Below are 23,833 nucleotides of genomic sequence, written 5' to 3' on the forward strand. Positions count from 1 at the left end.
GTTTGATGGAGCTGAGAGCTTTTGTTTTTATTATTGTTATTATAATTATCATTAATATTTTACTCTCTAGAAGCTTTAAAATAGTGTTTGTGTTTGAAAAAATTGATTTAAGAATTGAACAGAAACATCTGTCCTTCTGAAAATCGCCCAAAGGCACGGAGACAAAGTCAAAGGATGCAACCTGTAACTTTCTCTTCCTTCATGTCAGGACCATCATCCATGATTTATATAAAATGCATATAGCAACAGTAGCACTTTAGTTTGGACTTTATGATTTCTGTAACTGGAAAATATTATTTTGTTTAAAGACAGAAGTGACCGCATAGTTGCAACATCAAAGGGAAATATTAATTAATTAGCATCAAGTATATTTGTTGCTTAAGCGTTTGCACTATAACTTAAGTAGGATTATAACTTTTAAGGAAGGAAAGATTTCAGATATTTAGTTCACTGTTTCAGTTATTTTATATGAAATTAAAACATTTCCGTTGGTCAAATAAGATGCTCTAAATCCAATAAAAGTTTGAAAATAAATGATGTATTTTTAAATGCTGCAACAAATGTTCACAAAAAGTAACTATAATTAAAACCAGTTAAACAAAATCAAATGTTTGAATCATGCTTAACCAAATGCCAGGCTGCAGAGCTGAACCTAAAGTATACGTAGAAAGATTTCAACATCTGAGCAGTTTTTAATGTTTTTATCACATATAAATGTCACAGCAGTGGGTCCTGGCCCAATGCTTTGTGTTTTTGGTTTTCTTTGACTCTTGTTTTTCTTGGTTTTTGTTCTTCTTATTTATCAGGCTCTCAGTAATCTTAGTTCTCCCTCCCTCAGTGTTCATTTCAGCCTGTGTTTAGTTTCTGTTCCCGTGTCCCACGTTTCATCGTTTCATGTCGAGTCAGCCCTGTCTCTCTGTTTCCTGTGTCTCCCCAGTCAGCCCCGCCTCCCTCGGGCACTCATGTGTGATACAGAGTAATAAACTTAAATACTTATTTTCCACCCTGATTTACAAATAAATTCTTTACAAATCCTACCATGTGAATTCATGGATTTTTTTTTCACATTCTGTCTCTCACAGTTGAAGTGTACCTCTGGTGCAAATTACTGACCTCTGTCATCATTTTAAGTGGGGGAACTTGCACAATCGGTGGCTGACTAAATACTTTTTTGCCCCACTGTACAGCTGATTATGATGCATGTTTTACTATTGCTATGTTCACATCATCTGCTTGGCTTTATCACTGAAAGCCTGGAGATCCTCTGACGTGTGCATGGCTGATGTGAAGTATGATTAGTCCTACATGACATCAACAACAGAGGCAATGAAAGCTTTGTTGTTAACAGGTTGTAGGTAAAGTCAAATGTCTACTTCTACACTTGTGTTGGGTAAAGTTCTTCTCACTGCAGCAGATTTATATCTGTGCTTTCACAGGGCGTGATGTGGAGCTCAGCGCTGAGGTGCAGGTCTCCTTGGAGACGGCATCCTGGCTGAAATATTATCATGCTTCCAAAACATTTCAGCTTTTATTTTGAAAGAAACAAGACTTGAAAACGAATCCCCTTCTTCCTCTTTGTCTTTGTTCTTCAGAGGATTGTCACCTGGACAAACTCAGGGCTGTTCTAGAGCCTTTCTTATTATTTGACTCCATAGAAATAAAACTGAATCGAATCAAACAAAAACTCCCAAACAGCTAAAACACTTTGCTTTATTCTCTTTTTTAACAAATACGTTGAAGTCCATCCACAACAACACAGCTGAGATCTCCTTTGTAATCAAGTGTTTACATCCTTTGTACAGATCTGCATACAAAACAATCATTTACGTCCCACAGAAGTCTAGTTACACGTAACTATACAAGAACTGGTGAATGACAGAAACATGAGACACATGATCACAGGTGATAACAAAAAGAGAAAGAATTCATGTGTTAGTGATGTTTTTCAGCCCTGATGGCTCATGTTGGAGAAACAAGCTGAGGTACGTGGAAAGTTCACACACACAAGTGGGCGTGAGCGCACACACAGAGAGAAACACAACTGAAGCATCTGTTTGCTGTTTCTGCTTTCATCATCTCTGCTGCTGTGTCAGGCTGGGGTCTCTCAGTGACGTGGTTGAGGTGAAGTATGACGAGTATCCCTGATTCAGTCCATCGAGACAAAGGGCAAAGAAAGCTGTTGTTAACAAACTCTATGGTGATGTGGCATTTAGCTCTGACTCTACGCTCTGCTGAATCCTTTGAACCTGCTGATCAGTAAAGCTCTACGTGCTGCAGCAGATTGACCTCATCTGTGTTCACAGGTGTGGACCTCAGCGCTGAGGTGCAGGAGACTTTCATTCAGTTCTCCCTGCAAACAGCATCCAGCCTGGAAATACTGTCATCTTTCCCACAAATGGTGCTCTTATCTCAGAGAAGAAGTCTGATGTAAATAACTGCAATCAACAGTGATGTTCTGCACAGATCACTTTTCCATTTTGCTCTCTAGATGAGTCCCAGCTGCCTGACCTTGTGTCCAGGTGATCGTCTCACTGAGGAGCTTTTGTTCTGAAAATCTCACGTCCATCACCTGTTTCCTTTTTACTATCTCTGCTCTTTCTTTATTCACAATGCTCATAATATCACACAATTATATTCATCACCTGCATGTTTTTATCCAGCTGCTGTTAGAACCAAACAAATAAAAAGGATGAAAAGCCTGAAATCCTTTGATTTATTACATTTGAAACAAATATGAGTGCATCCCTAACAGCACAGCTGAGACCTTTGTTTTAATCAAGCCTTTGTATCGACACACTTGTAAAGATTCATATACAAAACATAATAGAATAAATCAATATAAAATACACATAATCACAAAAATGCAGCCATGTTGTGAGTTTGCATCTAAAACATGCATGTTTCCCTTTGTACAGGCAGATTTACAGCAGACAAAGCAACACGCTGATCGACTTTGACCGCTGCAAAAACAAAATACCCACCAAGTCTGAAGTCGATCAGAGGAACTGTTGACAGACTGACAGACAAACAGATGCTTGATTCATTAGTGCGATTAAATGTTCTTCTTTAGCAGCATCACTTCATGTGTTTGTGTTCCAGGAATAAAGGTCTGTTTAAACTGGACGTCTCCTCAGCATCACTCGTGCTGTCGTGGTTTCAAAGCTGTGCAGAAAGAATCTGAGGGATGATACAGAGGTGACCAAAGTTACAAACATCCAGCTGTGCTGCAAATGTTTGCAGAGCTCCAAACTCTTTGGCTTTCTGCAGAGCAAGTATGGAAGAAGCACCTGAGCTAACTTCAGTTTAGACGATATGAGGAAAAATGCTGCTTCCCAAAGTTTCCTACAAGTATCCAGTTTATATTTAGAGAAGCGAAGGCTCTTTATCCTGACAACTACTCCCTGGTGGATCCCTGTCCTGTGACAGCAGCAAAGACTGTGTATCAGTATCATCAAAGCCACTTCAATAACCAGTGTTTAAAGCTCTCTAGCAGATGGACTTCAGTGGCAGCAGCCTCTGTCTGCTGTGTACAGAAGGTTCTCTGATGAAGCACACAGCAGATGCTGCACTACAACAGCAGCAGCAGCTCAGCTTCAGTTTGCTTCGACGCCCTTTTTGACCTGTGAAACAGCAGAAAATGAAACATTTCAACACCTGTTTGTTAGCGTGAGCTATTCTGCTGTTTTTCATCATTTCACAGGTGAAATAAAATCACATTTACTTCCTGTAGGAGTGATCGTGTCCAGCCTGACTGAGACCATGTGCTCCATCCTGCACAGGTAATAAACCTCTGACATGAAGGGCTGTCAAGTAGTTTTAGACAAATGTCCACAGAGTTCAGATAGATAGATAGAAGCCATGTTGATGTATTACCTATATTGGCTGAAAATGTTCATTTGCAGAGAAAAGACACAGGCAGACTGTGCTTACAGGACGTTACATTTTATTATGTGACGTTACTGAAATCATCATGAACAACAGGAGTGGTGATTCCTGTAACTTTGTGTATATAATTTGGCATTTCTTACTGTTGTAAAGGCTCACCTTCTAGCACATTCACTTCACCAGATGCACCTTGTTTCTTTTCCTCACCTTTGATTGGGTGTGGTGCTTGGCCTTAATTGCACTCACCTGTCACTCGTTATATAAGGACTGCACTCACCTACCTCTCACTTTTTCTTCACTCCCACATGGGGCGGCAGCTGAGAGAGAGCAGTCCATGTGTGTCTTTCTTTCCTTTACCCGTTATACTAGTGATGGCCAAATGAAGCTTTCCGAAGCACTGAAGCTTGTATTGAAAAACAGTTCATTACTCGAAGCTTTTCAACACAGTCCTCTCCGGTGACATCTGGTGGCGAATATTTTGGAGAGCAGCTTGAATCTGCAAAATAAAACGGACTGCTCAATCATCTGCTCACTCAAGAGTGGAGTTCTCTCTGATATTGGGCCACCGTTCCGTTGCTTTGAACATGTAATTGCTTTTGTTTTCTCGATTGGGGGGCTGAAAAAAATGTAATGCGTATCTGCGTAATACATTTTGATCAATAAACTTTCCCTATTTAAACATGCACTATGGTGTGGCCTTTCTTTGCTCATAACTCCTTGATGTTGGTAAATAAAATAAGTGAGCAATATATATAATATACATATGAGAATGCACAGCACATTATGGAGTATGCCCCTGCTGTGGAGTCCTGCCTCCATCTACTTGTCATTTAATCACAGCTGGACAGGTTCATACAAAATATTAGATGAGGCCGATTGTCCTATACATATTTTTGACCTAGGGGTGGGATTGATTGTGAACTGGAAAGGGAAAATGCTTAGGAAGCTGAGTACGGCTGCATCGTCACTGATTTGTAGAATCATTTTGATTCGATACAGGATCCGATTTGATTGGAATCTGGAAGGTTTTGCCTCAGTCAGAAATATTACAATTCTGATCATTTAACAGTATATATCCATAATTTCGTATCTATTAAAAGAAAGCTGACACACGTGAGACTTAATTAGAGATGTAAACAGAGAGTTATGAAACCTGCAGCTGCAGAAGCCAACGAAAAAAAAAGAGGCAAACACAGCGCGGACCCGACGACGCACCAAAATCTGATTCTGACACGTCTGTGTTCACGTTTGTATGCAGAATCCGTAAACCTGCTCCCAGTTACTGTTTTAGCTGTATGGTGTTTGACGACATGTTGTGAGGTTTAACCTGAGATGCTGGCGTTTCAGGCATAATAACGTTAATTTACAAATCGACACAGGATTGTAATGAATCAATATCACTTTATTCAATTTAGCATGGATTGTAATCAGAAAAGCGATAATCAAAACCCACCCCTAATCAAGAACTTGCAAAGTAAAAACATGATCTATGTCAGGTAGCCCTTTTGTTATTTACAGTTAAAAAGAGGATTAGTGTTACTGTGCGCTGGCTGAGTCTGTTTCTTTTCTTAGAAATAGTTTCTCCTGCCCTGGAGAAAATCCACTTGCATGGAACAGAAGAGGCTGTGGAGTGCAGGAACCACACTGCAAGCTGGTAGATATGCAGGTATTCCTGGGTCCTGCAGACTATCACCTAACAACAATAAACAAAATGATTTTCTAAACTGTAGCAATGTAATGTACGTATAGTGTCAAATACATTTTTGTAGTCTTCATCAGCTTTAATTCACATGGAAGTGTTCCTGAAGTCATATGCTGTAATGATATTTACATTATGAAAACATGATTTTGGACATTTCAAGTTTTTCACTTCGGCAGATAAAATGAATTGAGCAAAATCAACTCAAAATATTCCCACACGCCAGAACGTCCTCTCTTCCTCGCTGGCTCCATATCTGTCAGTGGAATGATCACCTCTTCGCTCTCTGTCACCATCAACACACTCCACGAATCCCGTGGATGATTCACTTCCTTATATCCGTTTGAATCAGGTACCGAAGCAGTTACGTGCGTAATGAAGCTTCGGACGTCACTGGTCACGTGACTTTTGCCAAACGAAGCAAGCCTCGACACAGTGCTTCTGAACCAGTGTGTTGTTTTTTTCGACACACGCTCCGGAGCGTCAGCTTCAAGCGGGCCATCACTACGTTATACAATAAAACGACAAAACCTGCAAATAATGACTGCTTATTCTCATTCTAATCCGATGAGCCCATGATGATGACTACTGAAACCCTGAACCTTCCTTCCTCCAAAACATGGTCCTTCGAGCCGGAGTAGCGTTAGCGTCATGGATTCACAGCAGCCATTGACTGAAGATTTGAGACGTTCCGGTCGTGATAGTCGACCTCCTGCCCACCTGCAGCAGTATGACATTCAGTATCCTGGAAGTAGAAGTGCTCAATGTGATACAGAGAGTCAAACAGAATGCCAGCATAGTGATACAGACACACATGGGCTGCAGGATCCTGATGGGGAGTCAGGAAGTCTACCAGAGACATCGCCTGTTCCTTTACCCACCAATCAAGATGAGGTGATGAGGGAACTCCTGATGACAATGAGGGAGATTAGGCAACTCCTGATACAGTTATCTCCTCCCCATTCTCGCAGTTCCTCCAGATCTTCAATTCACACTGTCTCTGATGAAAGCAAATCCTCTGTTTGCGGTTTACAAGCCATTCCCCAAACACATCAGCAACATGAGCAGTTCCCAGTGATTGATCCAGCAACATGTCAATCACCCTCTCAGCCCCCCCAGTTTAGCCATCACTCTGGTGCAGTTCTGGCTGCTAGCCCTCCTTTCCCCAATTCAACAATATTAGATGCTGCAGTTCCTTCAAGTGGTTTGCCTAGACCAGTTTTCAGCCTCACATCACAGGCTGCTGGCTACAAGCACATGACCACAGTGACTGGTTTCACTGGTGTCTGTCCCAGTCTGTGGCAGAGATACAGGAAGTCACAGACAGCCTGCACACAGCATTTCCTCTGGAGTGTGTTTCACACCCTGTTTGTGTTTCTCACTAACATGTTGTAGTTCTTCCTGCACACAGCAGCACTTTGATCATTTCTCCTGCTTTTCTTCCTTTTCTAGCTTTTATACACTGACAGTAACACAAAACTCCAAAGTCATCATTTGAGGAGCTTCTTAAGAGTTTCTGTGAGTTTAGTGAAGTCAGCCTCTCAACAATAAGTGTGTGTGTGTTGATTATCTAATGTTCAGAGAGGACTGCACTGATGTAGCATCCAGGTAGGGTTGCCAACCGTCCCTTAAAAAACGGAATCGTCCCGTATTTAGAAACAAAAGTACACGTTCCGTATTGAGCTAATAAGGGACGCACTTTGTCCCGTATTGAGCTAATAAGGGACGCACTTTGTCCCGTAATACAGTGAGAATCAAAAGTAGTCTATAAATGTTAATGGAATTAACACTTTGTTTGAAAACATAATTCCCAGCCCCTCTCCTGCTTTGTGACCAATGAGCTGACAGCACACTTATGACAATTCGAGTATGACAAGTCAGATTACCGCTCATCTCATTGGTTGAGGAAAGGTCGCTTACGGAGAAAATACCGGAAGACAACCGATGACCACAACAACAAGCATGGCCAACAGGGAAACAAACGCCGACACTGCGGTGCAAGTCTCGGACGGCACACTGTGCGTCCATAAAATGAAGGTTATAACAGAAAATCTGTCGCTCGCTCTCTCTGTCTTTCACTCACACAGACACACCACCACATCAACTTTGCTAAATTGCTAATGAAAAACATTTATCAGGCAGCTGTGATTGAGCAGCATGTAAATCCAACTATTTTCACGGTTGTTGTGGTCGTGATAATTTTGTGATGCCACATGGAAAAGGCTCGGATGAGCTTTCCAAAGTTCTACAAGTTGTGCCTCCATCGCTTGTGTCCAGATCACACGCTGCACAGCTGTGCTGCAACGTCTTTTTCACCGACGTTTACGTGTTTGCGCGCGAGCAGTGTGAGCGGCTGTGGTGACACCCTCACGAGCGATTGATGATCGGGAGCTGGTCGTGAGGTGTTAATCGCTTCTCGTTACCCCACGTATACTACACGATGCACGATGAAGGCCAAAATCGGGCCGATCGCCAAATCGGTCGCACGACTCAAAAATCGGCTCAAAATGGGCCAAAAATCGCACAGTGTGAGCCCAGCATTAGAGCAGCAATGTTTGTTGCTCAGAGAAAGAAAAAAAAAGGCTGCAAAAGTACAGGGAGGAATGGGAAAAGGAAAACGCCTGGCTGGAAAAGTGCACGATAACACCTATAAAGCGCACTGCACTGTGTGCCGGCGCACTTTTTCCATAGGCATGCTTCTATTGGTGGGCACATGAAGAACATGAGGGGCATGAAAGCTCGGGGAACCCTTTACCAATTTTTTGTCCACCAGGCCACGGCAGAAGCAGATATGGTATGTAAACACTGGTTTGTTTTTTTAAACCCTCTGGTTAAGGTTAATATGGGCATGTGCAGTGAATATCAGGGCTATGTGGCCAGAAGTGTGATAATATAATTTATTTTGTGTAATAAACAACTGCAAGGATAAATGATTACAACAAATAGATCACTAATACATAAAAGTAATACATAGATGAATAATGATGATGAGTTATGATGCGTAATCATGGGAACAAGCGGGTTTACAAACAGGAGCCGCTGATTAGCATTAGAAAAGCTGAAATAATACCTCAACTGAAGCCAACTGTACTAAATGCACTAAATGTGCACTGTTACAAGAATATTTTTCGTTCTATTGCTTTCTATTAATTTATATAATTTTAAGTTAAGTAGGACAGAGTTCTTTTAAAGAAAGATTTACTTATATTCTCAAAAGTTAAGCATGACAGGCTTCTGTTTAAGAAAGAGACCTGTTTTACTGTGTTAATGTTGTCATTGTGAGCTAAAAATAAATGGCTAAATGATCATTTGTTTCCCATATGGTCATATCACAAAGAATATGCATCTGCTTAAATCAAGTTCAAGTCAAATGGTTAAAAAATAATTTCACACACAAAAAAAGAGCTACCACACTGGGAAGGGTGAAGACAACTGGGTTGCCCGGCCCTGGCCACGAGGTGTCCCTTATTTATTTTTCAGGGAGTTGGCAACCCTACATCCAGGTGAGCAGCTTATGAGCCAACAGGGGGAATTTAGCTGTATTATTGTTGTTTAAATGTAATAATTTATGATTTCATGTTCCAATATTTCACTTTTCCCAACGTTTTGTTATCATTTGGTCTGAAAACCATGACAAACAGCAGTGTTACAGTTGTTAGCATTAGCTGCTATAGAGCACTCAGTCACTGTATTGGTGTTAGCGACATGAACATATCTGAGCTAACTGTGTGTTCCAGATGTGCAGCAAACCCAACTGTCCCTGTGTTTTCCTGCTGCAGACATTATCCCCATGATGCTGACGTCCTCTGGTGGGACGAGCTCACACGTTTATGGATTCAGATGCTAACTGGACCAGACTGGTGTCAACCTTTGTGCTATAGAAGCAAATCAAAGAAGAACCAGTTGAACCTGAGCTGTCTGTAGTGGTGACACCAACACCATGTCACCTGCACATGCTGACCCTGGATCAGTGTTGAACCTATAAGCTGTGTCCTCACAGTTCAATATGTCCTCACTGCACAGGTCAATGACATCAGAGCTGTAATGTTGTTCCCGTCTCACTAAAACTTCTGGCATAAGGTGACTTTTCTGGGTGATTCCTACTCCAGGGTCACCAGTTTGAATCCCTCTGTTACTGCTGGGAACGTGCTGCTAAAGTGCCCTTGAGCAAGGCCACGTCCAGCTTCTGAAGCCAACCCTGGGCTCTGCTTGCTGGCAGTGACAGAGTAGATGAAACAGCTCAGTGGATGCTAACTCACAGCTAACAGCGCTCTGTCATGGATAAGTGAAATAAAGCTGACTGACCCACAGCTGCACACAAACACCTCCAACACCTACAGGTCAGCAGGTCCACTGCTGTCTCTGATGGGCCCAAACTTTGCTTGTTCAGCGTTTGCTGCTGCTGACTTTGAAAATCACACCAAACATGGAATCAAATATATCGACTCAGCTTAGACTACAGAGAAGCTCGGCACTGCTCACAAAACTCAACACAAAAGGCTTTTTAAAGACAACAATCACTTTGACAGACACACAAACACGACTGAGTACAGAGCAGCTGCTGGTTTGAAGCCACAGAAATGTTCAAATGTTTAAACACACTGCAGCGTTGCAGCCGTGATGCATTTGTGCTGCTAAGGCCACACACATCAGCTGCCTTACATTTTAGTACCAGTTCATCTCTGACCATGGCAGCACAGTCTTTCCAGTACAGTGATGTTGGTGGGGACAGTGGGGACTGATTGTTCATTGGCTGTAAGCCGGTCACATGGACGTTTAACTGGTGCTTTGATTGCTCTGTAGTCTGTTGTGCCTGTGAGCTGCTCCTAAAATGAGACAGATTATAATTGTCACCATTCTGTTAATGACTCTTATTATGTGCGCTCTCCTCCACTGTCACACTAAACACATTAAACCTTTATTTTTGTGTAAAGTCAGGATTTATTGGCTCTTCTTAAAAGCGTCATGAAGTGCAAAACTCAGCAAACATTATACAAAAGTAGATTTAGAAGCTGAACTGAAAACATTTAAAGTGACAGTCAGCACAAATCCAGCTGACATCTCCATCCAACCCAAGTCTTCATTTAAAGTCATTATAACTGTGACACACGTTTGTTACAGTATTAATCCTGCCTGATGCTGCAGGGCCAACATCATGAAACAGGCTCAGCATTTATTTCCATTATGAAACTTTATCATTAAAAACAAACCATTGTTCTGCAGTCGTCCCAGGACTGTCGGTCAAACGTTCTCTCCACATGTTTAAGGCTGAGCTCACTTTATCGTCTGCCTGAAGGAGGAAAGCAGATGTTACTAAACATCACAATAAAACATATGAAATGGGTGCACATGAGGAACGTCTGCACTGTTAAAGCCATGCAGACATCTTCACACATGAAGCAGCAACACCTCTCAGTTTAGCAGCAGCTGGTAAAAGCCACAGTGATCCTGGAGCCTCCCTGAAGGACTCGTTCATCAGTAACTGTCAGGTAGACGATTAAACCTTCTGCACACGTCCTGTAGTTACACACTCGGGAGGAAAGACGACGTCCTCGCTCTGCAACATGATCTGTGTTTCATCCAGGACGCTCAAACACAGACTGGTTTCCAAATATTAGACGCACTGGTTCTTCATGCGTTTCTACCTGAGCACTCAGAGTCATTTCTACAACAGGCCTCCTTCACCTGCTGGTGCCTCTGTTTCTGTGTTTGGCTGTTTCCATCAGTGCCTGATGTTTGTGATCTTTGATCTGTTCTGAAGTCTCTCTTTGTAACACAAATGTTGTTTGGCTTCTTTTGCAAACAAGGCAAAAGAACTTTAATGGATTCATTTGCTGATCTTACTGTTCTGATGCAAAGCCGTCCTTTCAACGCTTTAGAAAGAAAACCAAACAATGTTTTTAAAACTTTCCCAAAATGTAAAAGCTATTAAAACCATAAACTTCTGCTCCTTGATCATGTGATTCTTCTTCTAGACTGTCTGTAATTGTTATTGCTGATTGTCAATAAAGTTGTTTTTTATAAGTTATGTTGTAAAGGAAGCTTGTGGCGAGGGAGGAGGGGCGACTAAAAGCAGGTTCATATAGTGGGAAAGTCCTCAGGTCATGTGAGGATATTTACTGATGCGTCAACACTGTCAGATAAAAGAACGGCTGCTGCATTTGTTCTCCCACAAATAAGTTTGGTGATGAGTAAAAGAATTACAGATGATGTGGCAGTTTATACTGGGAGCTGTGACTGTGGATCACATCCACACACAGTGTAGCTGCTGTCTCTGTGTGAGGTCTGTGTATATATGTACATATTTATGCTTATATTCATATTCTCTTATTCCCCTTTATTTGATATCCTAATTCTGTGAAGTATTACACAGCTTTATGAACCTCCTGTTATCCTGGTAGACGAGTACAGCAATAAATCTTTTACTTGAACATCTTCTGGCTCCAATAAGCTTTGAAATGTGACCATGAAGTTAGAGACACACTGACTGAAACCCACAGCTGTGACTGTGGATCACATCCACACACAGTGTAGCTGCTGTCTCTGTGTGAGGTCTGTGTATATATGTATATATTTATGCTTATATTCATATTCTCTTATTCCCCTTTATTTGATATCCTAATTCTGTGCTGTGTAAAAGTTTGTCGGTGTTCTGCTGCTACAAACTGGATTTCCTGGAGGATAAACATGAGGGATTCATAAAGTTCTATCTCTCTGTTAAAATCCCCCAAAATAAATGAAATGTGAATTTCAGGCAGACGTGTTTTTAAAAGAGTCTCTTTAATGGAAAAATGTGTTTTTAAAACCAGCCAATAGGAGCGTCTGTGGATATCAGCTGAGGCTGAACTCAGGAACACCATCACATATAAATACACAGAATTAAATCACTAGATAAAAGACGTCATTAAATAAGGATCGAATCAACATGTCAGAGGTCAAAGGTCAGTCAGAAGAGGTGTGGTTAAACACTGGCAGTGCAGTGACCTAATGCAGTTTGGTTACCGCCACGGGAAAAGCCCCGCCCCCTCTGAGCCTCCGCTGTGTCCTCAGCACATCCAGGAGCAGCAGGTCAGAGGGGGCGGGGCCATGTCAGGACTTATTTTAAGTAAAATTTAAAGTGGAGCGACGGCAGGAGTCACACAGCAGTAACCAGCTCTGTCTGCCAGGGTCAAAGGTCAAACAAGTCCTGCAGCTGACCCACACACAGACTTACACTGATCCACAGAGAGTGATGAATCCACACATCACTCGGCTGGAGGAAGCTGGGTTTTGTTAGATTATAATATTATTTTATGCCATGTTAGACCCCTAATTAAAGATTGTGAATTATTATGTAGTTTTAGTTTGCATTATTCTCCTGAATTAGAAGAAGCTGATAACTATTGCATTAGTTAAACTGATGTGCATTATATTAAACTGCTGATTTATTGTGAATGAATGATATTGTTTATGATGCATTATACTGCTGAGTTATAAGAAATACTGTTTGCAGAAAGTCATCGCCTTATTTGTCTGATTAGAAGAGAACATGCTGGAGTTTTCTGCCCCATCTCAGCAGCAGCAGATAAACAGGGAGCCAAGGTCGTAGCTTAGGCGCCGTGTGAGAGAAAGCATGTGAATGTTTAGGCTTTTATGATAAGGTGGAGGCACCAGAGGCTATAAGAGTTTGAGCAATACTCCACCATTTTGAGATCTGAGGCTGTCTGCATCAGTGTCCATCTCCCACGTGTGTGATCATTAAAATCATCGTTTGACTCAACCCGACCGGACCAGTGTTGTTATTGTGGTTTTTCTCTTGTCTCCATCCCCAATATTTTGAACTCGTAACATTTTCCACACCGTCCAATCAGAAACTAGTGTTGACGCTGAGACCCGTCTCTGTAACAGGAAGTCCATGAACAGGCAGACCCTCTGCAGCAGGCTGACCTGTGACCTCTGAGACAGAGGGAGGAGTTTGTGTCAGCAGGGGGCGCTGCAGCATCGTCTGAGAGCTTTAAGAACAACAGCAATAAACAGGAAGTGAAAGTCACACTTCTGTTGGTGTGCGTTATCAGCAGACCCCACCCTCTGCAGGAAGCTGAGATAAAAAGCAGCCAATCACAGAGCAGAGAGCATGTGACTTCCTGTTCCTGCTGTTACTGTGACAACAGCTCCTGGGACAGAGAGCAGCTTTCTAAAGAGGAAAGATGCTGCTGTCACCCCCGGGTGTCATGTGACCCGCCTGATGTACCGATTTAAGACTGTAAGAACAATAATAACAACATGTTTTAGTCAGGTGATCCATGCAGAGCAGATCCATGTGACCAAACACAGCTGGATCACATGTTTCCTCTCCTGGAAACAGAAAGCCTTCATGTATAAAGGTTCATGTACCCACTGAGCCCTGCTCTCAGATCTGTGAGGCTTTAACAAACAACAGTTTAAAGTCATGTTTAGCATCTTCTGTCAGTGTGGAAGGTCACACACTTTCCTGAGTGTTGAACCCTGAACTACTAGCTGTTCATGTCAGCCTGGACATAAATACAGACCTGCCTGCTGTCATAGACCCCAGCACTCACATGTTACTTATAAGTGACTCATATGTATGCATGTATATATTGTGTATATTGTGCTATTTCTTACTTAGTGTGTTGTGTCTTTGTTCCTGTTTGTGCTGCAGCACTGTAACCTAAATAATTTCCCCTGGGGATCAAAAAAGTATTCTGATTGTGATTAAATGAAAGCAGTCAGAGCAGAGGACGGTGATGTAAGGAATGGGATTTTAATCAGCCAGTCTCCTTTAACTCTCAGCATCACAAAGTAATGTGGTAACATCTGGACTGATGTGTTTACTGTCAGCTAGTTTAAATGCTGTAGGCTGCAGCCGTTGCTCTAACACTATAACTGTAACAGGGCTCAGTGCTGCTTCTAACAGTCTGAGCTGCTTCAGGCTTTATTTGTGAGGAGCACAGCAGCTTACAAACACGTGGCTGGGCCTGGACCCAAAGGAGTGTTTGTTAAAGCCTGCAGTGAATCCAGCAGCAGAATGATGGAAATGCAACACAGCAATGATGAAGAGGAACAGCATTAAAGCCAAAGTCCAGTTCATACAGTTAGGTCCATAAATCAAATAAGGGAAAATAAAATGTTGTTGGATGCACCTGTCTGCACCCTTAATGCTCTCTGGTCGCTATGGTAACGCGTAAACATTTCTTTCAAAATAAGACACAAGACTACAACACGGGAAAAGACCCAGGGAAACGAAGTTAACGATAAAAACCCTGAAAACCATTGTTGGATTTATATTTTATCATTGTCATTGTTATTGGGGAATATCTAACCATATATGCTCAGAGGTGTAGAACCAATTGTGTAATGATAGTAGTCTTTAAAGACTTTGTGTGACTCCAGAGTGTTCTGGCATTCACACCCACGTCCTGGGATCATGGGAGAGGTGCTACCTTCTTATTGTTTTGTGGTAGGATGTCTGTTTTAGTCTAAGTGCCTTTTGTTTAGATGAACTGCTGGACTTCCAGACCAGCAGGTTTAGGGAAGTCGTTTATGGGGTCACACACACACACACACACACACACACACACACACACACACACACACACACACACACACACACACACACACACACACATACACCTACATAACATACAGACTGGTACCTTTGTTCACGTGTATGTTAATGAACCTATGTATATTCATGTAACCTCAATAAAAGAACAGTGTTACGAGGGAACGGACGAGAGCGACTGTGGTCAAGCGAAGGAACGGCATTGGTCCAGTTCTCTCCCGTGCACGAGAAACATAAAGAACTACTCGTGTCTTGCTTTGCTGTGTAGCTGGATTGAACGATCCAGCGAACAGGTTTATGCTACAAACCTATCAACCATCAATTTCACACCGAGCCACGACTCTCACGGCCCGGTACCAAACGACTCACGGACCGGTCCGTGACCCGGGGGTTGGGAACCGCTGAGTTAACGCATGAGTAGTTCAGGGCTGCACGTCATTTTCATTGTTAATATCTTTGTGAAAAGCACATTGCTGTGAAAATCTTCATGAGAGTCAGAGGCCCTACAACACGATTAAAGATTCATTCAAAAGAAAATCACAAGTTATTATCATCTTCAGAACATTTCATTAAACATTAGAGACAGACTGCTGTGTACATCTCATCTCTATCCAAACAACCTACAGTCCACAAACACATCATGAACCAGTGCTCTGGGCTGTGGTCTGTCCCCAGTTACATGGATCAGCTGGTTCCCTGGAGGTGACTGCTGCTGTGGTTTGGAGCGGATGAATAAACCTGAACTGAATCAGGTGTCCAGTTACTTTTGGTCCCTTTAAACCAGGCTGTCACATGTTCAGCATGTGAAACTCCTCCTCCTCCGTGAGAACGGGTGTGGGTCTCAATCAGCCAAGGTTTTGGGTGAACCCATTGTGAGATCTAGCCCCACGCTATCATGTGATTTCCTGTGATCAAATGTCCCAGGATGTGAGTGGGCGTTAAGACGTCCATGTCCCTCTTCAAGCAACTTAAAGAAGTCCAGACGCTTTTCTTTCCAAGCTCCTTCAACAACATCATTCATAGAACAACTTCCAGCTTCTTTTGCTCGGCTACAGTTTGGATGGATTTGCATTTAAAGATGCAACAAGACTAAAATGGTTAGGGTCAGGAGGTCAAAGGTCAGAGCTCCTGTGGGTCTGAGGGCGGCCTCACGCTGGAGAAGGATGAAGGAGTCTGACCTGAGCCAGTGTTTGACATGAACACATCAGCACTGCTGTCAGTGAGCCTAACGACAGCCGTTAGCATCATTTCAGTGTTTCAGTCATAAAAACACTTCCTGTCACTGTGGTGGTTACAGTGACATCATGCAGTTTGTGCTTTGACCTCCAGAGGGCGACAAATCAGCACAGACAGAGAGCTCCATTCAAACTTTGCTGCCATCAGGAATAATTCTTCAAATATAATCATCAGTGTTTGAGCAGTTATGATATCAGGGACAATCTAGACATGTGTGACAATACTGAACATGTCACATGACACACCTCAAACATCATGTGATCCACTCTCAGTCTGCACTTTCATTCATGACTTCAACAGGTTGAAATGAGCTTTGAAGAAACATTCAGTGAAATAAATCTTTCATGGATTCATGTGAGCAGCAGGTGAACTTTGTACCAACAACATCTTCAATAACAGAGTCTGAATGAAGCTCAGGTGTTGATGCTGCTCACTGATTGGACGCTTGCTTTCAGCTCTGCTCTCAGTCTTTACTGCACAGGTGAAGGTAGAAAGTGTGACTGGATCTATAGACTGGAAACAGAGAAACATGCTGAACATTTGAAGCTTTGCAGCAGAAATGTTCATGTTACAAATACAGCAGAGCTGATCTGGGATCAGTGTGTTCACACCTGCAGCTACAACAAGGTTTCATGTCTCCACACGTCAGCATGTGAACTTTACTCTGACTCAGTCTGAGCAGTCAGACGGCATATTTTTAAAGTTAACACATCAGCACACACAGAGCTGAGCCCCTCCCACCTGTGCTGAGTTTCAGGTGGAGTCCCGCCTCCTTCCAGGAAGCAGCTCACCTGTGTGTCCGTGTTTAGTGTCCAGGTGTGGAGTGGAGCTTGTTGTTGGTGTGTGAAGAAACTGTAAGTTTGCTTTGTTTCCTCCTTTAACAGTTTGTCTTTAGGAACTTTACTGTTTGTTCAGCTCGTGTTTGATTTCTTCACACAACAAACTGTGTGTGTTTGTATTTCCGGTCTCTCCATTAAAGTCAGTGTGTAATGTTTCCTGGCTAACATCAGCTGTGTGCAGCTTAGTTCAGCACAAATCTGCCGCTCCATAGTTCACGGTAACGGACTCACAGCTGGACCAACGAGGCCGAGTGTGTCCGCCACTCTGAGCTACGTTCGTGTTTGTGTACTTGTAGTTTGTACTTTGAGTTCAGTCAGAGCCCACAGAGGACGCAGCGTACGTGATGACGTCACAGCCCTTTACCTCCTTTACTGTCACTGTGATTAATATTTACACACGAGACACCTGCAGAGCTCTGACGCTAAGCTAGCACACAGCATGCTAACACTAAGCTAACGCTAAGCTAGCACACAGCATGCTAACGCTAAGCTAACCTAGAACCCAGAGTGAGTTAAAGCTGAGTAAACACTGACCTCAGACCAGCACTGTGATTTGATTTTGATTTTATTGATTAGCATTCAAATATCTCAGTGAAAACAGAACAAAAATCGACCATAAAGCAAGTAAGCATGAAACAAGGCTAATCAAAAGGTATTGGCTGAAGCATTTGCTTATTACGCCAACCCTTTTCACAAAATATCTTTTTGCATGCAGCTCCTGTACACAGGGCCTGAAGCAAATAAGAAAACAAAGCAAAAACCAAACAAACAAACAAGAAAAAAAAACTTTCCACCTTAGATAAGTAACTACATCAAAGCAAAAGAATCAAGAGGTTGTTTTTTTTTTTTTTTTTTGCTCTTTTCATTCTTGATTTATATATTTTTCTAATACTCTATTTTTAAACATGTTTTTAAACAAGGAAAATGAACTACACCTTTTTAAATCCCTGTCAGAACTATTCCACAGGTTACCTCCTCTAACAGAAACACATCTCTGCTTTATATTTGTCCTTATCTTGTTTTTTTTAAAGAAATCTCTTCCCCTTAAGTCATATTGACTCTCTCTGACTTTGAACAGCTTCTGAGTACTGGGGCAAAGCAAGTTATTTTGTGCTTTATACATTATCTGTGCCATTTTATATTCAACTAAATCATAAAATTTCAGGGTATTCAGTAGGGCTGCACGATATTAGGAAAACCTGCGATGTGCGATAACTGTGATCAATACTGCGATAACGATATGACTTGCGATAAAATAAATAGCAAAAAAAAAACAAAAAACAAATACATAATTTCCGTTTTACTGCACAGTTTTATTTAATGAAAGCTGCTGTATTAGCAGTGTAACAACAAAGTGCAGTCAAACATTGAAACATTGCCCCCATAAAAAAATTTCTGAGGCTTGAATTCTGAAAGACATCCTTCCCGGTCTCTATAATTAGTTTTAAATAAACATAACTTAAATTATACTGCAAATTATCTCTATGCAGTTGTTCATCATTTTACCACTCACCAAGTAGTTATGATGCAAGTCAAAACTGGAGTGGAAACTTTACTAGATTAAACTATAGGTAAGAACTTGTCTGCTGTGGGAACACACCAAAGAACAATTGTCTACCTTTGTGGTCGTACTGGCCAAGACTAATATTATCAACAATTAAGAACAATGTAGGTAGTGTATTTTTGTAATTTTTTGAAAAAAAAAAAAGGTTTCTCTATCTTGCATTCATCCTTCCTGAGTGAATGTTTTTTATGGCAAGTTCTTGTTAAGGAAAACCAACATGTTTACTCTCCAAGGTTTTAAACATGTGCGCTGACATGTTACTATGTTTCCTGATGTACTAAAAAGTCTCTCTGAAGGTGAGCTACTTGCAGGTATGCAGAGATACTTCCTTGCAAGCTTGCTTAGCTGTGGGAATGTCATTTTGTGGAGTTTCCACCATGCCAAGGGGTCTTCCTCACTGTCTATGGCCGTGGATAGCAAGTAGCTGTTAAGCTCAGCTTCAACAGCTTGTGAGAGATGCATAAAAGAGGAGGTAGGGATTGGAGCTGCCTTGAAGAAACTGCCCAGGGACTTTTTTGCCTTCTTCAGGGGACGACTGGGTGGATCATCTGTCTGGGCCTCTGGTTCAGCGGAGCTTCTCTCCTGGAACAGAAAGCAGATTATAAGAAAAGTAAACATTTTGGACTAAATATGAATTGAAAGGTTTTATATATAAGCATGCATGAATACCTTCTGTGCCACTGCTTCCATTTCTGACATCACTCTGGTCTTGATGTCTGAGACTCGATCAGTGCTGGTGTAGCTGACTTTAAATCTGGGATCCATGAAGCACGCCATGTCCATAAGTTCCTGGGTAGCTGGATTTTCATATTTAGTAATCAGGTACTCGAGGATTTTCTTCTTAATTGATTTTGTCAAATCACTGTCTTCTTCCTTCTCTGCAAGCACCGACGTCTTCATCAGATGAAGGACTGGTTTTACATATGAAACACTAACGTAGCTCTCACCAGACAGGGCATCTGTAAAGTCTTGCAGGGGGTGTAATGCCTGGTTGACAGACTCCAGTACCTCAAGATCCTGCCAAGTAGGAATCAAGTGTCTTGATTTCTTGTCTGCTGAGATGACATCAGAAATGGCCCGCTGCTGCTCCAGGACTCTCTCAATCATCTTCTGCCTGGAACCCCACCTGGTTGGGCATTCTGTGATCAGTGTGTGCTCTGGGAGGTTGAGCTTCTGCTGTGCTTTTTTCAGAGCCATCTTTGCTTTCCAGCTGTGGCAAAAATGTCCAACTAACTTTTTGCAAAGTCCAATGGCTCGGGCAATGCGGGCATCATCTTTGATAGAATTTTCTGGAGAAATAAGAGGAAACAAAAAAACTGTCATGTTTAAAACCTTTTTTTTAAAAAAAAAAAACAAATTGAAATTTATAACTAAAGTTGTCTAAAAAGGTAACATTATCCTTATCAATATCAATTTGATAATAATGTATAGCACATTTTCATTGCTAAAAAGATCTGCCTTGAATAAAACTTACCGATTGCAAGGTGCAGCCTGTGTCCAAAACACTGAAGTCTGACCCAGTTGTTTAGCTCCGTGGCTCTCACAACATTGGCACCGTTGTCTGTGGTGATGCACACTTGTCGATCTTCTTTAAGATCCCAGCTGGCTAACACCTCACGTAATACATGGGCTATATTTTCACTAGTGTGGGAGTCTGGAAAATACACAGTCTCTAGACACCGTGTTTTCAGTTCAAAGTCTTCGGTGAGGAAGTGCACTGTGAAACTCATATATGGTTCCGTTGTACGACTTGACCATAGGTCTGTAGTGCTTGCGTAGTTTTCAGCTTGGCTCAGTTCAAACATGACGGTCTTGCGGCATGTTTCATACATTTGTGGAATGGCGACATGTGAAAAGTAGTTTCGTGAGGGGATGCGGTATCTCTGGTCCACTTTATGTATCAGACTGGTGAAGCCCTCTCTGCTAACTGTATTTATAGGCATCATGTCTTTAGCCAAAAAATGTGTAATGGCCTCTGTTATTTCTTTGTACCGCTTCGACGTTTTCTCATAAGGAATTCCACTTGAAAAACTCTGATACAGAGACGGCTGTTGGACTGCTGCGCTCTTTGTCTTAACATTAGCAACCTTTGTTTGGCTAGCCCTATCTTTCTGGAACTCTTCAAACAGTTCTCTGTGGTTGTATTGAAGATGATGGTGGAGATTAGTCGTGTTTCCTCTGGTGGTTGCCACGAGTGTTCGGCAAGTTTTGCAGAGTACCTGTGTTTGGAGAACGTCGTCTTTATCAAATCCAAAGTACCTCCAAATAAGTGAGGTACTATTTTTTTTTTTTAGCCACGAGTTCAGTAGCATTCTCGTCACGCGTCTCGCTCTCAGCCATTACAACTCTGACTCGTTGCTGCAGCGTTGTTCGCGCCCGACCTGCGTAGGAGGCGGGCCTCTAATCCATTTGATTGGTTAATGCCGTGAAGGGCTCTATTCGACTGGTCAAATGTGTAAATGGATTTCTTTGATTGGTAAATTCTTTACAGCACGTGTGTAAACATTTTAAGGTACCCAATTATCGCAGTTTACGCCGTCTTTTGCGATGGGCCCATCGCGCAGGCTGATATCGCGATGACAATAAATTTTCGATTTATCGTGCAGCCCTAGTATTCAGATTAATAAACAAAATGTTAGTTGGTTCTATATAGTTTGATTGGTTTATAATTCTTATAGCTCTTTTTTGTAACTTGAAAATAGGAAGAGTGTTCGTTTTATATGCATTACCCCATATCTCCAGACAGTAAGTCATATATGGAAGCAACAGAGTACAATAAAGTGTGTATAATGATTTTTTGTTCAGGACATGCTTTGTTTTATAGAGAATAGCAATGGTTTTTGACATTTTTGTTTTCACAATGATAAAGTGAGCTGCTGCTGCTGAACTTGAACAGGTAACAAAGTGATGAGCAGTCAGGCTGCAGGTTTCTACCTGTTCATGTTTCTACAGTAGAATCACTTTGAAGTGTCTTTGTGCTGTTTCATCTTTGATTTGTGTTCATAAACACTCAGAGAAACATCACGTGACCTCATCAGGATCTGTGTTGGTGTGTGGGGCTGTACCTCAGCTTTATGTTGTTACATGCTCATTTGTTCATTTCACACAGTAACATCAAAGTAATGTTATGAGGAGTAATGAAGTAACGTACTCCATTACTTTTAATCAAAGTGTTCTGTGTAATATGTGTAATAATGACTGTTTTGAGTAATGACCAACACTGATCACAACAAAGAGGAAATGCCTCCAACATGCACAAACATTTGAGCCACAACATGCAGTTAATGTGCACAAATGTCTTTGATATGCTGCTCAGTGATGGTGGTGACTGTCAGAGCAGAGCTACTGAGAATCAATAAGTAATATCAATGATGGGATCAGAATCACTAAATTCTTCTCATCCCTGTCAGTATCATACATGTGCTGTATAATGTGATAAATGTAGAGGTGCTGGCTGTTCTCTCACTCTGCTGTTTAGCTGTAAAGGACGCCTCCCTGCCTTTGTCTCATTCATGACCTTTAATAGTCTCTTCTAACATGCAGAGATCTGTATGATCTGTTTCATAGAGTCTAACCAGCCTGTACAGGTAACAACAACAGTCACTGCATCACTGACACACAAACGTCATCTCTGTCAATAACAACATTCATACATGGAATAAAAACACATCAGTGGATCATTGCTGGAGCTGATGTTTGTGCTCCTGGTGCAAAGGCTCTCAGTTTCCTCCTTGAAATAACATCAGTGGTGGGTCAGCGACATGCTTTCTTTCCCTCTCAGGTTTAAATATCTGGGACTCTCCACCGTTTGGTTTTAGAGCTGAAGAAGCTTCTCAGATGAAACGTCTTCCAGAAACTTAAAGACGTCTCTTTTCTCTCCAAGCTCCTTAGATCACATGACCTGGATGACTGAACCTACAGACATATTGACCTGGTTTCATGGTCACATGACAGGTCAGAGGTCAGCGACTGTAACTCAGTTCCTCCTGTTAATGTGAACTCACTGAGTGTTTGTGGTTTACCTCTCAGACTGACTGAAGATGATGATGGAGGAAGAGGAGGACAGAGCAGAGTCTGCAGGGTCCAGCTGTGAGAGTGACGAGTCCAAAGATGAAAATCCAGACTTCAGTGGTGAACCTGGAGCAACGAGGTCAGAGAGCTGAACTCACTGAGTAACAGAAATAATTCTGCACTGACATTATAATCAGTGTTGACTCTGGTTGATTGTCTGACTGTGTTTGTGAGCTGAGAGGAAATGAAAATGAGTTTGTAACAAAAATCAGTTTTGTCCAGTTTTCCTGTAAAAAGCTGAACTCTAATCTAAGAGGATGTTACTGACAGGAAACAGCTGCATTATCTGCAGTCTGTGTGATCACAGCTGCTTCAATCATGTTTGTGTCTGCAGAGGTCAGAGGTCACAGTCTGCAGGGTCCAGCTGTCCGTCTGTGAGGAGTGACCGGTCCAAAACTCCACCCCCAGACTTCAGTGGTGAACCTGGAGCAACGAGGTCAGAGAGCTGTGATGACTCCTTTACATGTTTGTGTTTCCTGGATAAATATGACCTGAAACATCCTCAGATTGTTACAAAGATTCATTAAAAAGAAAAGAATGAAAGAGAAAAGATCCAAATGTTCGACTTGGTCATTTGCTGTTTGAGGACAGTGATGCTCATATCTGTGGGGAAAGTGTGACCTGAGTGGGTTCATGTTTGTCTTTAAAGAACAGAGCTGCTCTGATTCTCTTTGTGTCTGATCTGTTAAACAGTCTGAGAGGTCACACAGAGACCCAGCAGCTAAAGCCTGGATCATACTGGCTGCTGTTACTCCATCAGGACAACACTGAACCACAGTGGTGTGGATGTAGTGGATAAATCCCACCATACTGATGCTCAGAGTTAACCACAGGGAACAAAACCAGATGTTACCTTCAGATTGTGACCTTTGGAGTGGACGATGCAGATTTCAATAGAGAATAAATGTTGTTGTTTTTCAGCTGTGAAGAAAGAATCTAATTTTCTGAACTGAAGAATTTATGATGCTGGAAACAAC

The 23,833-nt window shown here is 41.9% G+C and overlaps 2 protein-coding genes across 2 annotated transcripts in view; one reads left to right on the forward strand and one right to left on the reverse strand.

Moving 5' to 3' along the window:
* Window positions 1-17,146: 17,146 nt before the first annotated feature.
* The window catches only part of LOC146577201 (protein NLRC3-like), a 39,528-nt gene continuing 32,841 nt past the window's right edge, over window positions 17,147-23,833 (forward strand). Inside the window, exons 1-3 of the mRNA XM_085252166.1 lie at window positions 17,147-17,236; window positions 22,815-22,935; window positions 23,191-23,292. Coding sequence (XP_085108292.1) covers window positions 22,826-22,935; window positions 23,191-23,292 — 212 coding nt within the window. The 5' untranslated portion in view covers window positions 17,147-17,236; window positions 22,815-22,825. The remainder of the gene's footprint in view (window positions 17,237-22,814; window positions 22,936-23,190; window positions 23,293-23,833) is intronic.
* LOC146577202 (E3 SUMO-protein ligase ZBED1-like) lies at window positions 18,391-21,359 on the reverse strand. Its single transcript, XM_085252251.1, has 3 exons — window positions 20,260-21,359; window positions 19,455-20,074; window positions 18,391-19,367 (listed from the first exon to the last, which is right to left on the reverse strand). The coding sequence occupies exons 1-3, from the start codon at window positions 21,095-21,097 to the stop codon at window positions 18,972-18,974; spliced, it is 1,854 nt and encodes a 617-aa protein (XP_085108377.1). The 5' UTR covers window positions 21,098-21,359; the 3' UTR covers window positions 18,391-18,971.

Source organism: Mchenga conophoros, linkage group LG3 (genome assembly GCF_057382185.1).
Source record: "Mchenga conophoros isolate Kocher_MC1m ecotype Shallow Benthic linkage group LG3, M_conophoros_male_GT1.1, whole genome shotgun sequence".
In the NCBI taxonomy this organism is placed as follows: Eukaryota; Metazoa; Chordata; class Actinopteri; order Cichliformes; family Cichlidae; genus Mchenga; species Mchenga conophoros.